The following is a 14,533-nucleotide window of genomic DNA, read 5'->3' as shown; positions in this document are numbered from 1 at the left end:
AAGATTAATTTCCACTGTTCCCCGTAACGGAACGCCGTAAATGTCAATGTCACTTATGTCACAAAAGTGGAACTTGTTTGTGGCACAGTGCAATTTATTTTGACATCTAAGTTTATCTTTGCGATTCCATACAAATTATTGGATAAGTTTTTTCCCAATAATTACATGTGAAATCCCTGCCAAAATGATTCCACCACCAGCTGAATTAAGTTTTGACGAGATTTTGAAGTTCATGTTGGCACATAATGGCAAAGTTACAAACCATGAGTTAGTGAAACATTTCAAAGTGTTCCTCAAAAACCCTGATATGAGAGGTGAGTAATATATTTGCTCTCTATTGTTATCTGTAGAACCTTGAATAGGTTAGGCTGAAAGCAATTTCATGAGTTTGTTTTCATTCAACAAACTAGACCTAAGACAAACAATAACATCTTCATGTTATGGTTTCTAAAATTTCGTTGAAAGACACGGTTTCACATGATAATTTCAAATACATTATGAACTTTGCATGTATCAGTTCAATAATTAGCTTAACAATCAATGTTTTTAACTGTTGTTTAATACTTATTGGTAAAGTACCCATAGATACAAGCTTTGCTTCGTTTGGAACTTGAGGTTAAAAGTTAAATATACAAGGATATTTATAATTATTAGGAAACCAGATACCACACATTTCTGAGTTTGTTGTTTGTTCTAATATTGTTGACCCGGTTGATATTCAACCAGGCAACTCATAACATTAACTTCAAAATAGTACTTATTCACTTAGTAATATTGATTTTATTTAATAGTTACCTAAATGTTACCTACATGCTGATAGACATACATATTATAGGTTAATACTCCTACTTTTACTGGTATTTCTGTATTTTTTTCTTTAAAAGTGTCTGCAATTTATCAAGTAACTTTTTCAAACATGTAGGTTGATATTGTAAACTCTATTCTTAAATATGCAAATTAGTGATGTATTTAATTTATTATGTATTTCATTTTTTTTTAGATGAAGCTAGAAACACTTTCAAAAAACATGTCAATACCATTGCTGTGATAAAAAACCAGAATAATGAAAAATGGTTGATATTAAAGAAAAAGTATATGCCAGGTGACAGTAAAAAGTCAGACGAACCAAAAGATGAGAAAAGTGAAGAACCCAGTGTCAGCACAATTCAAGACGAGTCTGTTTCTATGGAAAGCAACATTCAACCTCCATACCGACCCCCACCACCTGTGCAACTGAACCAGGATTTCAACATATTAGCTAACATCATACAAGACAGAAATGAAGTGGTATTAAGAAATACTCCGATGGACATAACACCAACTGAGTCCAAAGAGAATTTGACTAGTCCTGTTGACGATGTGCCTCCAAAGGTGCATCCACGTAAAAAGTCATTGGACACCAAAGTTGTTACCGAGAAACGTTCCAGTATTGGGCAGATTGGACAGCGGTCATCAATACCTAATCAGGAGAATGTTGAAGTTGAAGAACCTTTGCTGCCAACTTTGTCATCGTCGAGGAGTGAAAGTATGTTGGTGGATAATGAACAGAAGATTTCAGTCAAGGAAAGGAAGCAGATGTTCAATAGGATGGCATCGGAGAGTGATGTGCTGAGATCCAATAAGCTGGGAAGCATGAGCCCTCAGGTATGTTTTTAAAATATATTATTAATTTACTAGTAACTGGGTCTATAATGCATAATATTATCAATGCAGCCAATAACTGTTTTTATACAAAATAAAAACTGACAGAGATCTATTTAATTGTTTATAAAGTGTATTTGCTAGCAGCTTTAAGAATTTTAGCCATGGTTTCAGCTAGCTCATGAGTTAAAATATAAAAATGCAATTATTTTGAAAACAAAAAGTGTTTAGGTTTATCAATGAAATCATTAAACTGTTTATTATTATCTTACTTCCGTAAAGATTATACAAGTCAAACACTGTCTAAGTATTTTTCTGTGTATGCACACTATAGTGCAAGTTTAGCTGCTGCATGCTGTAGGCTTTAAGTATAAGTGAACAGAGAAAATTAAAATAAATCTTAATCTACAATAGTACTTACGTGATATGATGATCGTGAAGTGTGAATGATGGTGGTGCTGGTGATGAAGGTGATATAGATGTCACACAATGGCATACTACCGATATATCAATAGTACCTATTTACCTATTGTAGCGTATTTGGTTAAATACTAAAGAAAATAATACACCATAATATTGAATGTAGGTAAGCTATTTAAAGTTGCTAATTGATATAAGAGATCAAAATGATAGTTTTCAATACTCACAGTTTGGCATAGCTGTATTTAAGACGGCATAATGGTATAACTAACTAACTAGACTAGCGAATAATGATGGATGTTGATGATGATGATTATGTCTACTTTTGTGTCCTTGCAGAGCTGTTTCTGAGAGCTAAAACAGGTTCAGTAGTTTCAAATAGTATTGACGAACTATCGATCGTAAACTGCTACTGCAGTTTATTACTGAAGTACTTTATTTACTAATAAAGTAGGTTCATAAGCATCTCAATCTTAATTTAAATTCTCATCTTTAATTTAGGTTTTTCCTGCGTATGTACAGAATATGGCACACAAGACTACATTTTTGTTACAATATCGTCATTATTTCAACTACACTACACAGTGTTCAACTTGACGTGCAGCTTTAAAAATGACAATAGGTACCTACTTCTACTCACACAACCTTTCATCCTCCATTTTGACCCCTACAACCCTTTTTAGGGTTCGTAGCTAAATGGCAAAAACGGGACCCTTATAGATTTGTTTTATCTGTCTATCTTTCTGTCTGTCTGTCCGTCCGTATGTCACAGCCACATTTTTCCGAAACTATAAGAGCTATACTGTTGAAACTTGGTAAGTACCTACCTAGATGTATTTTGTGAACCGCATTAAGATTTTCACACAAAAATAATAAAAAACTAAATTTTGGGGGTACTTAGAACCATACTCCCATATGGGGATACTTAGAACTGAAACTCAAAAATGTTTTTTTCATCGAACTTATACGTGTGGGGTATCTATGGATAGGTCTCCAAAAATGATATTGAGGGTTCTAATATCATTTTTTTTTCTAAACTGAATAGTTTGCGCGAGAGACACTTCCAAAGTAAAATGTGGCGCCCCCTCTAACTTCTAAAATAAGAGAATGATATAACTAAAAAAAATATATAATGTACATTATCATGCAAACTTCGATTGAAAATTGGTTTGAACAAGATCTCCTTTCCTCATGAACAGTAGAGGTATGAAATTGAAATGCATATCAAATACTCAGGTCTATAGTACCTTTTAGCTGGAACAAAATCAAAGTTATATACCAGGTTTGTACGGAACCCTCGGTGCGCAAGTCCGACTCGCACTTGGCCGGCTCGCATTGAAAAGTAGCCTATGTCAGTTCTGAGGCTCTAGCTAAAGCCCGGTCCGTGAGCACGTAGAATTTTGTCCAATGACCCCTAGCTACCCATCCTTATCGCTCGCGCGTAATTATATTGTTGTCGCGACTGTGCGACTAGCACCCGCAGTGAGTGTACGTGCGCGATAGCAACATAATTACGCGCGAGCAATAAGGATGGGTAGCTTGGGGTCATTGGACAAAATTCTTCGTGCTCACGGACCAGACTATAGACTATCTCTGTACCAAACATTTAAATCGGTCCAGTGGTTTCGGAGTTGTATCACCTGAATATAGATATACCTTCTTGCCCATACATCCTAGTTCAGGTGTCAACCCACCATAGTTGCATTTTGTATACTACCTACAATTATAAATCTATACTTATAATAAATCTGTAGAGAGGTCAATTCTGTACATGAAATATATTTTCAAAATAACTATCAGGGGGTGATTAGTGATCGATACTGATGCCAAAAAGGCAATCAGTAAAATTTTTGTCTGTATGTCTGTCTGTCTGTCTGTCTGTATGTTCCTTATAGAAACAAAAACTACTCTACGGATTTTAACGAAACTTGGTACAATTATTCTTCATAATCCTGGGCAGGTTATAGTATACTTAGAAATTCCCACGGGAACGGGAGTTATCGGGAAAATACATTTGTATGAAAAAATCTAAACCGCGTAAGATAGATGAAGGGGGTAAAACGGGATCCACGCGTACGAAGTCGCGGGCGGCCGCTAGTTGTTAATATTTGTGTTCTATGGTGAGAAATAAAGAATTATTATACATGTACCTGATTATATGTAGGTACCTACTAAAAATTAGCTGCATTTATAAGTATACAAAAGTTAATATCTTTTATCCTTGTTTAAGAAACAAAACTCGTATAAAAGCACATTTTCGTCTGTCATGGTACTAGTGGTTAATCTCATTGATTAGTCGAAGTTACACACAAACACGTTAGCAATCTTTCATTTTGTTTCTTTAAAATATCAAGACTTAATTTGATTCAAGACAATTTGTATAACAGTTCCTGTGTCAAGGAACACTCGTAAACATATTATCACCTGTTGTTATCAACGAACATCCATTCCCTAATTTATCGGTCCGAGTATTCTGTAATTGTGTTTTAATTATATCCTAAGCTTGTTAAGTATCATTTTGTATTTGAGAGTTCTTTTTTTAATATTTACTTTGATAATTATTGTCTTGAAACAGTAAATAATTACGAATGTTCGGAGATCTCACCTGTTGGTCGTCAGTCGACCATAAATAAATATTTTGACCTGCCGTGATGATACATACAAACCAGTTTGTTGAAACACCTTTAACGTAAATTATGAAAGCGACCAAATTTTTACAAAGCAATAATTAGGTTGTAAACACTACTTATCGAAAGTACGGACGATGGCACATCAAGGTATAACATTCGACACTTTATGCAGTTGTATTAAGAGTGATTATGTAACAAAAATGTAGATAGTCTGATATGTTGACGATTTTACTTGGATATTTGGGGTTGCGTTATAGCTTTAGTCTCTACGCTTTACATGACTTTTAGTGCCGAAAATGTACTAAGAATTCAAATTCAAATTCAGTAATTTATTTGCTAGAATTCATAAATACATGCTCGTTTTACAAAGCAGATATTATAGCTAATATGATTCCCATGTATTCAGCCTGCAAGCAGACGCAAGAACATCTAAACTGAAATGATTTTAAATAACTCTTTAATATCTGTTATCCATATCGGTTGTGTATATAAATGAAAAGTAATTGTAAATAATTATTTTAGTTAAGACGTTTATTCACCTCACCATTGTAAATAATTGTAATAATATCACGTTTACTTAGAGAGTTCATAATATCGGATGACCGGTTAGACATTACTATTTTTAAACAGTCTCTATTTTTCCGATTCCTGCCATTCTGTAAATATTGCATTATTATTAACTAGCGATTAGACTTTTCCTGATATCTCTCTGATAAGTCTTAAAAGATACTAAAGGGTCTCGACTATTTAGACATCGTAAAAAGTTCAACTTTTAGTGATTTTGTATCTTTTGTTACCATCACTTGTTCATTTAAAAGACGATCCAACCATTTTAATTAAGAACAGCGTAGTGGTTACTCTAATTGTCTTTCATAATCTCTCTGAATGTAAGACACACTACGTTTCTCACATTATTAACGTTGTTAGTCTAGCTGATATTATAATTATTTTAAACAAGACAGCGTATTTGTTAAAAGTGGAAATAATATCATCATTTATTGTTGTCGACGTTAAGTTTACATCCCCCGTAATATTTCAATATAGAACTACTTTATACGTATTATTATTCAACATTTGAATAGTGAGTTAGGCGAACTGTTTATTGAAACCAAACTATGAATTTTATTATCTGCTCTATTAAAACTCTTTTGAATATTAAATTGTTGCATAGCGGTGTTGGTTAAGTTTCCTGCCGTCGACACCTGGTGTAGCTAATTGAATTGTAAAACCTTCGTCATGGCCCTTTGGCGGTCAAAACGACGTCGAATCCGATTATTATCGATATTATATTTTTTGTGATATCACCGGGATATCAAAAGGTAAAGGGAAATCGCTAATGTGTGTAATCATTACACCTTTCATAGTAGAGTCACCTGTTTAGGTCACATGACAAATTGATATTGTTTTATGACCCCATCGACTTTATTAGCGACAATACTACACCCAAAGGGCACATTTGTAAAATACCAGAGGGGATGTTCACTGGGAGTGAAGCAAAAATTTGTTTAATAATAATTTTTGCTCATTTGAACGGGCTCGGTACGCGAGGGATGCTCTGACACGAATAACAAAAGCACCTAATGACAAATATTAGGCAACGCGCGTACGCCTCCGCACACCTAATGGACTTTACAATTGCTTTATACAGCGTGCTCCACATTGTAGCCTATTAAAAAGACGAGAGCCTACATTAACTCGCGTGTAATTAATGGCATGAATTTATGTGTAGTGTCGCGGTACTGATTTTTTGCGGCTTTACCCTCAAAAGTCGCTCGGGCTAAAATATTTTATTCAAATAGCAACATATTTTACAAGCTTTTATTGTAAAGACAGACATTAAATTGTGAACAATCCGGTGCTTACTAATATGCCACATTGCCACCCGTCGCAGTCAAATCTCAAAACATAAATCAACTCTGAAATAGAACGACGATGTTTTAACTCTACGCTTCCGCTCATCAAACTAAATACTTTCAAAAAATTAATCTACGAAGGTTTTATGAAAGCTTATTCCTCTTTCACCGCTGCGCTATAAAGGGGATACTTTAACTTCGAGCTAAAACATTTAATTTTTTTATCCGCTTCCTTCGGATGAGAGCCGATTACAGAATGGAGTCTCACAATCTTGCATATGAGTAAAACGTTGTAATTTTTGAGTGAGATTGTTGTTATTTTACACCAAACACTATTATTTGGACAAAGCGATTTACGCTGAATTGCTAATTGGGATAAGGATCAGAATCAGATAAGGTGGCAGGCGAGTTGGTTCGTGGGTTCGGTGACTCGATGAGCGATGGTATGTTGTCATTGGTGGAGCAATATGTCAGAATCGGAATAGTCTATTAAGACACTGTTTTCTCTTAATTTTGGGATTAAATGCTTTTTGACTGCTAGATTGACATCCTGATTGATGATTTGTAATTGAATATAATATTGAAAATTAATAATATTTATCATTATTCATGGTGTATCGCGGCGAATGCCAGCTCGTGACTCGCGGTTGCGGCCCGATTGTCTCTACATAATCATTGTCGTGTGCTTATAAAGTGCACGTGCGCCATTAAAGCTCAAAAAAGGCCATTCGTGTGTGACACTAACCACGTTGTTTTACCGTTACACTTGGACTAATTTAACAATCGCTATACGTATCGACACTTTACAATAATTTGACAAGACAAGCGGTGATATCGCAACAGACAATGTAGAATTTTAACTACGTACCTTTTTCTTTAATAATTGTGACATTTATTTATTTATTTATTTATTTATTTATTTATTATTCATTATTGAGCAATTACATATTTGATCCAAATAGCGTCCTAATATGAATAGTAGGTAAAAACCTCAGGTTTAAATATTTATCGATTGCAAAAAAATATCGGTTGATTAGTCATATAAACCACGCAAACGTATCGCAATTAATAAGGTGGTCTTAAATTTTAATTAATAAATAAAAAAACGTTAGTAAGACGATTAATCGTTAATAGTGGTTGAACTATTTTAATCTTATGGATCGTTTAAAGTTTCTTCTTAGTATGTATAAAACGTGGATTTCAATTCGTTTTAAGTGGCTAAGCACTACGTAAACTTTTTATGAGCCCGTCGCCGCGTTTTGTGTTTAATTTTAGATCTAGTACTCCTGCCATTTAAAAGTACTGATGACTTCTTTATCGATGGCTTCCAGTGATGTGGACTGGTAAAAAAAGCAACCATAAAACCAAGTTACATCAAGTATTTTGCTTTCCTAATGATTTACACGGATTGTTTTTAAACAAACAAATGAATATTCATGTAGGTATACTAATTGACGTTCGTACTAATACTGTTTTACTAGTAGTAAATAAGATACGTTATATAATTTAAGAGATTTTTAATTTTCTTGTTAATAAAAAAATTCAACTATTAATAAATGCAGATTTATTTACTAGCGTAGCTTTACGCGTGTCTTATCTCACAACACGTATGAGGTACTTATAAAAGTATACGCGGCGGGGTCTAAGTATTTAATACGCTATTGTTTAGTATAAATCCAAAATTAATTACCTTTCTCACGTACCTCGATAAATCCTTCAAAAAGGTAGCGAAAATAAGCTTCGTTTTAAGTAGACGTCATCATTGTTTTGAATAAACGCATTTTAGTTGTTATGCACGATGCTGCAGATAAGCAGGCACGGTCCGTTGCGGGCTGGCAGGAAAATATGACCGATTTCATTGTTCCTCCGCTATTCGGGCCTGAGAATCACTTGCAGCCATCAACAACGCGGATGCCACACTTAACGAGCCTTGTCGAAGTGATGGAAAATAGGAACAGATGAATTAGCTGTCAGCTATTCAAAGATAAAAGTGAGCCACTGCATAATAGGAGGATAAAACAATTGAGTGTTTACGTCAGTCACTCCGTGAATATCACTTGAGCCAGATTTTTTATCGTAGTCTTTAATTACGGCTATTACTTCAATCATGAAACTTTGAAATGACACATCTAGACGGACCCCGTAGGCGCCAGTCGGATGATAGTATCTCAAATCTCCGCGAGGATCGCTAATTCGTAATGTGCGTTACAAGTCTTACATATAATTTGTTTACAGCTACTCGCAAGTGAAATAAAGTGATTGTTGTTTTATTAGTTTTTTGCTGCTGCTTTGATGAACAATGCATTATTTGGTTTTCATGACTCATTCTTGGCCTGCTGAGTTTTGTTCCAGATAATGTAACTTTCGGTTTGTGAATTAAAACTTAACGGGTAGAGTTTATGTGAAATATTTGGGTGGTGATGGTGTAGCGATGAATGGATGGGATAAATCTCGGTGGGTGGATTGTCGAGTGATGTGTATCGATCGTAATGCCGTCCCGTCGCCACCATAATGTGGCCCAGCGGTGACCGGCGCGCGCGGCGTCCCGGGGCGCGGCGGGCTCGCCTGCTGGCTCCGGGGACGGTGCCTGACATCAATTGCGCCTTGACCTATCCCCGTTTAGTGCACGAGACATCGGCTGGACATACTTTTGCAGTTTGACTTTTTTAAATATTGGTTAGCACGCTCATACTTCTTTATTTGCATCTCATAACTGCTATTGAACGAAAGTGTATGCGCATTACGCGTGGTGAAGAGTGTGAGAGATTATTTGTGTGTACAAACGAATGGTATTTAAGTAAGTGGTTTGATCCATTTAGATACGGTTTTAATAGTATTCGTTTAAAATTGAGCAATAAGTACAAAGGCACAAAGGTATTAAAATTAATTGGACAAGGATATTTTAATCGCCTGGCTAATTAAGTATTATATCAAAATCGTAACATTCCGAAATAAAGTCCCAATCAATCCTGTCAAATTAGGTTATCTGTCGTTAAATTGCATTATTCGTCATTTCGGTTTTGTGGGTACATTTTGAAATGCTCGGCGGTTTTAGAAATGCCGATGGCAAAATAAAGGGTCTCTTAAGTTTATAGTGCAAAACTTAATAACTATGGTGCGGTTCAATATAAAGTTACCTACTTAAAATTACTTTTACGGCGATTATAATTACCGTTAGGTATATCTTATGTTGTATTGTTGGTGCTGAAACCACCTGTTTGCCTCCAGTAAAATCAGTTATCCTTCCGCATTTTTTAAACTTTTGCAAGTAATCGTGTAAACAGCTGTATTTTGCGGTTAGCTGACGACATATCGATTGTAGCCGTCCCGGCCACCACAGCGGCGTGGCCGGCGATCGCTGAGGCAGCCGAGGCGTCCCGGAGCGAGCCGGCCCGGCGACGCGGTGCCGGGCGTCCGTACGTAGCGTCCACCACTCAGTTCCTATTAGGGACCAATGTCGAAACTATGGGTTCCTGGCTATATGACAAGTAGATTTTAATAACCTTTTGTTTAAGGTAAAAAGACAGGAACGAATTTTTTTTTAGAAAAGGATAGCTTTTGCTAATGAACATTTGTAAAAAGTATCTTGCGGTTAGCTGACAACATATCGATTGTAAACGTCCCGGCCGCCACCGCGACGTGCCGGGCGTCATAGCGTCCACCGGGTAAGTAGTCGTTTCGCACGAAATTCGTTCGCAGACTCCTTCGAGAACTAGTAGTATCCGATTACTAAATTCCGGTCGCAAAGCACGTAGAATTTTGTCCATACACGTTCCGATTAGGGACCAAAAGTAGAGATTATAATAACCTTTAGTTCCTTTAAGGCAAAAGGACAGGAAAGAAGAATTCCTTATGAGCTCTGCCTCAGCCATAGTTAACCAAATTCAAATCCTCTTAGTATTTAGGTCTTTTTCCGGGTGGTTACACACTTCTCAAATATAGCTTGCCCTACGGTAACTTCAGAACATCATAATCGGCTGATGCTGAGAAGTGGCACAAGACACTCAGTCACCTTTCTCAGCGTCTGGTTTTGGTAACCATTTTGGCAAGGCATAGCTACCTTGTTTCTACTAAAATTGAGAAAAAATATCGAGTATATCCCATCCTTCTTGATGCTCCTTCGTGATTTTAGATTTGATCTAAGACCAGTAATTAATAAATGTTTATAACACTAGAACCTCGTCTCCCTACTGCTGCACCGGCCCTCAAAGCAAAATGAAATAAGAGTAGAGTTTTCAGTCCTCGATCTCATCGGCAGTCAACTTTTTTTAGCTTGTTATTTTGGGATATACACTGAACTAATCCATAAGAGAAAGCTCCATAGAGCTTTATAGATCGCTCAGTGTATTTAGTTTGAAGTAGTGCCCTAGGCGGATTGTGTCCTCGACTTAACGCCATAGTACGTCATGAATGGTTATATTTTTAATTTAAACAAACTGCAGTCATAAAAGGTGCCATACCAAGGTACATTATACTATTAAACGTACCGAAGCACGTACTACTTGAGAACAGCTGATTGCACTAAATAAAAACACATCGTTTCCAAAACCATTGTTGCGAATCGCTAGATAAAATTGTGCATTAACTTTAGATTCAAGCAGTAGGTACTTATTTTATTTTTTTATTAAAACGTAACACGTAACATCTTCGAAGCTTAATCCATTGTGCTTTACTTCAAGGTTTTTTATTGAACAAGCACAAAACTAAAATTGTATAACATTCCATTATGCAACTAGATTTAATTGAGAAAAATCTAAATGTCTTTATTTCCCCTCTTCCTGTACATCACTCGTCTTTACAGTTATAACAATTAAGATGAGTCATATCAATCAGAAATTCTTTTTATATTTTACTTATTATTTGTGCGTGTGCCTAAATCAATATCAATATTGCTGCACTGACTGTTGCTGTTAAAATAAATCATAATACGCTTGTATTTTGGCAATGCGAGTATGTTATTTAATTCTAAAGTTATCAGTACGCACCATTCGCATTTTATTTCTACGACTCGTTGCACCGACTCCGCATACAATTTCCAATTCAATAGTTTATGAACAATCGACTATTGTTATATAAATATTGAATTATTTGCAATGAAATTCTATTATAAAGCAAGTGTACATAGTAGCATGTAGCATTACTGTTCACATTTCTTTGTGACACCAGAGATTTGCTTGCAAAAAATATTTAATGAATAATGACGATAGTAAAATATAAAACTAGCCGAGTTGGCTTATATGTATTTCTCAAGTATTATCCTATTACTTTTCTATTAGGTACCTACTAGATATCACCACGTTTATTCCGTACATAAGATATTCCGCTAATTGTAGAGAGCTCTCCGTCGTAAATTCCCTTTACGTAGGCGTGGTCAACAAAATGACTTTCTTGAATCATTAAATAATTCTACTGAAGCTAGGCATTAAATCGGTGCCACTGTAAAGTTAATAGCAACATCAAACGAGATTTAAATTCGAATCAACACGCTGTCAACGAACGCAATCTAGTTTCAATTGTGCTAACGCAAAATTCAAATACGAAAGAGGCACAAACTTAATCTTATTATTAAATCAAACACATCACATTAAGGATGTTATCTTGTCAATATCGAAATCCCTAACAGTGAAGCCAATAGTGTAGACATAAATATGTAACGACAGGTGGTAAAGTGGTCATGCTGAGCAGCGCACGCCCAGAGCGCCGTTCACAAACATTGTAACTCCATACGCACACTACTCAAAAATGAACTGTATTATACGTATCTTACGGGTTTTAATTAACCCTATTTATTCACATCACTTATCGCACGCATTGTAAAACATCAATCGCATCGCAAGCCTGAAGACGGGAGAATTCGAATTTATTGACCATTAATTCAAAATATTATTTTCACAATATAAGTACTCATTTATTAATTTTGAAATATTAGGTTCCGATTAATTTATATGTGTCGTTAAGATATTTATTATGTATGTAAGTATCATCTTTATTTATAATCCTAATCTTTTGTTTTCGGCCGTTGAGTGCGTTAGTGATGTGGTGTACTCATTTAATAAACGTTTTGAGCTGCATGAATGAACGCGTGAATTAAATTAGTATGGATGAATGTTGATTTTAAATTATATGGTCAGGGGGCTAAATTGATGAAAAATATATGAATATGTGTGAATTCATCGTTGTTTTTCGTTGTTACAGCAGGGTGTGGACGAGGAAGATCGAGTATCGGTGAGTACTGGCATTTGTGCAATTCTAGCTGCTAATTCAGTATTTTTAAACTTAATTTTAGTTACCTTCTACCCGTCTATAAACTATTTTAATAAACAAAAATTAAATACATAGCATAAAGTAAAGTATGTAGTTTACAAATACACTGTTATATCGTTATGAACGATAGTATTCATTACTGTTATTTTTGTATGTGCAAATAACCACTACATTTACCTGCATTGCAATTAACTACTAATACATATCTTAGAATACGGTTATCTACAGGATTACCAATTTGCTACCTTGTACCTTTTTATTTACGAAGCTCGCGATATTTCGGCACTGTTGCAAGCGCCATGATCTCGAAGTAACCAAAATAAAAATCCTAAAACGGTACATGGTAGCAATCCCGTAAATACCATTTTTTTTAAATTAGTGACCTTGAAAGTTTAAAACAATATAAGTAATGCAGATCTAGTTACCATAGCGACTCTTGTATTTTAGATTTATTTTTCAGTTGGACCAGAAAAGCGAAACGGACCCATTAGATTCTAAGCAGAAGCAGTGGATACTGTGCGCCGCCAAAGGAGAATATCACGCCCTAGCGAAAATGTGCAAAGAAAACGTGAAAGTTGTGAAGACAAAGGTAAGTCACATCTTATTAACTTCACATATGGAATCGCAGTGAAACTAGCGCTCGAATGTACCCTTTAGGAACATAATGTAGGTTTCTTAAACTTTTCGGAGTCAAGTATCCCATGATGTAGGTCCTCCTGTTGTATATTCTAGATTGTTATTATTAATAATTTAATCAGTACAACTTGTACAATGTTTGACAGGTAAAAGCCTGGAATTTCATTATAATCTTTAGCAGACGTTAATGTAGAGTCTCCGATTCCGATTTGAGACAATATCAAACTTCGTTAAGCTGTAGATCTAGACAACGAAAAATTGCATGAGAGGTTGCATTCCGTTTTAACGATCCCAAACTGGTAATGAAATCCCATGGGATAATATTATAGTCTTATGACAATAACGTTGATTTAGACGAATACAAACAAGCGGCAATTTGGCCCTTCTCTGATTTACCTTCTGTCGAAGTAGGTCAAATGTATACAAAGTCATAGTATACATGACGTCGATGGACTTTTGGAGAGGTGATGTTGAAAATGTTTGCTACACCGGAAATACGCAAACGCTTTAAAACAATGTACAAAAGAAGTTAAAAGGACATCGCGGCATCGCTAATGTAGAGGTTACCACTTCCGGTAGTCATGATTTTCTTAGCAGCAACATGTCAAAAGGTTTTAAAAGCTATTAAACTGCTATTTTTGTAGGTAAAATGAGATTTTTAAACTTGAAATATTACTTAACTTAACTTTTTAGACTTTGGAATTTATTTTTCAAGTACATATGTATTTTGTTTACATTTAACGATATTTTAAAGTAGGTACTAGAAGCCAAATATGGTATTTTTAAGAGATTTCGTATTCAATAATCTAAAAATGAGACAAAAAGATTTTTCCGCAAATTCCTTACTAATGCTCCAATGGTTTTAAATATGTTACTGCATAATAAACATAAACAAACACGATTTCCCATGCTTCCTAGTTTTTTCTGTGACAAACGATAACGGATGTTGGGTTTCCATATTTTTGGATTTTAAAGCGTTAGTTAGCGAGAGCACATGTCCAAAAGGTGTGTTTCTAATTGGGCACCGGGGCGCGCGTCGGCGCCGGCCGCCCCCCGCCGCATGCTATCTTGACACATCTCCAGTCCGGA

The 14,533-nt window shown here is 35.5% G+C and overlaps 2 protein-coding genes across 3 annotated transcripts in view; one reads left to right on the top strand and one right to left on the bottom strand.

Annotated features, from left to right (window-relative positions):
- LOC114354919 (disintegrin and metalloproteinase domain-containing protein mind-meld) overlaps nucleotides 1-14,533 on the bottom strand; it is a 445,529-nt gene that overhangs the window by 216,790 nt on the left and 214,206 nt on the right. The window lies entirely within an intron of this gene.
- The window catches only part of LOC114354926 (ankyrin repeat domain family member sosondowah), a 67,625-nt gene continuing 53,170 nt past the window's right edge, over nucleotides 79-14,533 (top strand). Inside the window, exons 1-4 of one of the 2 annotated variants that reach the window (XM_028307527.1) lie at nucleotides 79-314; nucleotides 1,001-1,644; nucleotides 12,743-12,769; nucleotides 13,269-13,397. In XM_028307527.1, the coding sequence (XP_028163328.1) occupies nucleotides 185-314; nucleotides 1,001-1,644; nucleotides 12,743-12,769; nucleotides 13,269-13,397 (930 nt within the window). In that variant the 5' untranslated portion in view covers nucleotides 79-184. Of the gene's footprint in view, nucleotides 315-1,000; nucleotides 1,645-12,739; nucleotides 12,770-13,268; nucleotides 13,398-14,533 lie in introns of both variants that reach the window. The other variant, XM_028307526.1, reaches the window with a different exon arrangement.

This window comes from Ostrinia furnacalis, unplaced genomic scaffold (assembly GCF_004193835.3).
Source record: "Ostrinia furnacalis isolate ACB-3 unplaced genomic scaffold, ASM419383v2 OfSCF2274, whole genome shotgun sequence".
Taxonomy (NCBI): Eukaryota; Metazoa; Arthropoda; class Insecta; order Lepidoptera; family Crambidae; genus Ostrinia; species Ostrinia furnacalis.
Note: the sequence above shows the minus strand (reverse complement) of the source record. Positions and strands in the feature narration are given on the sequence as shown.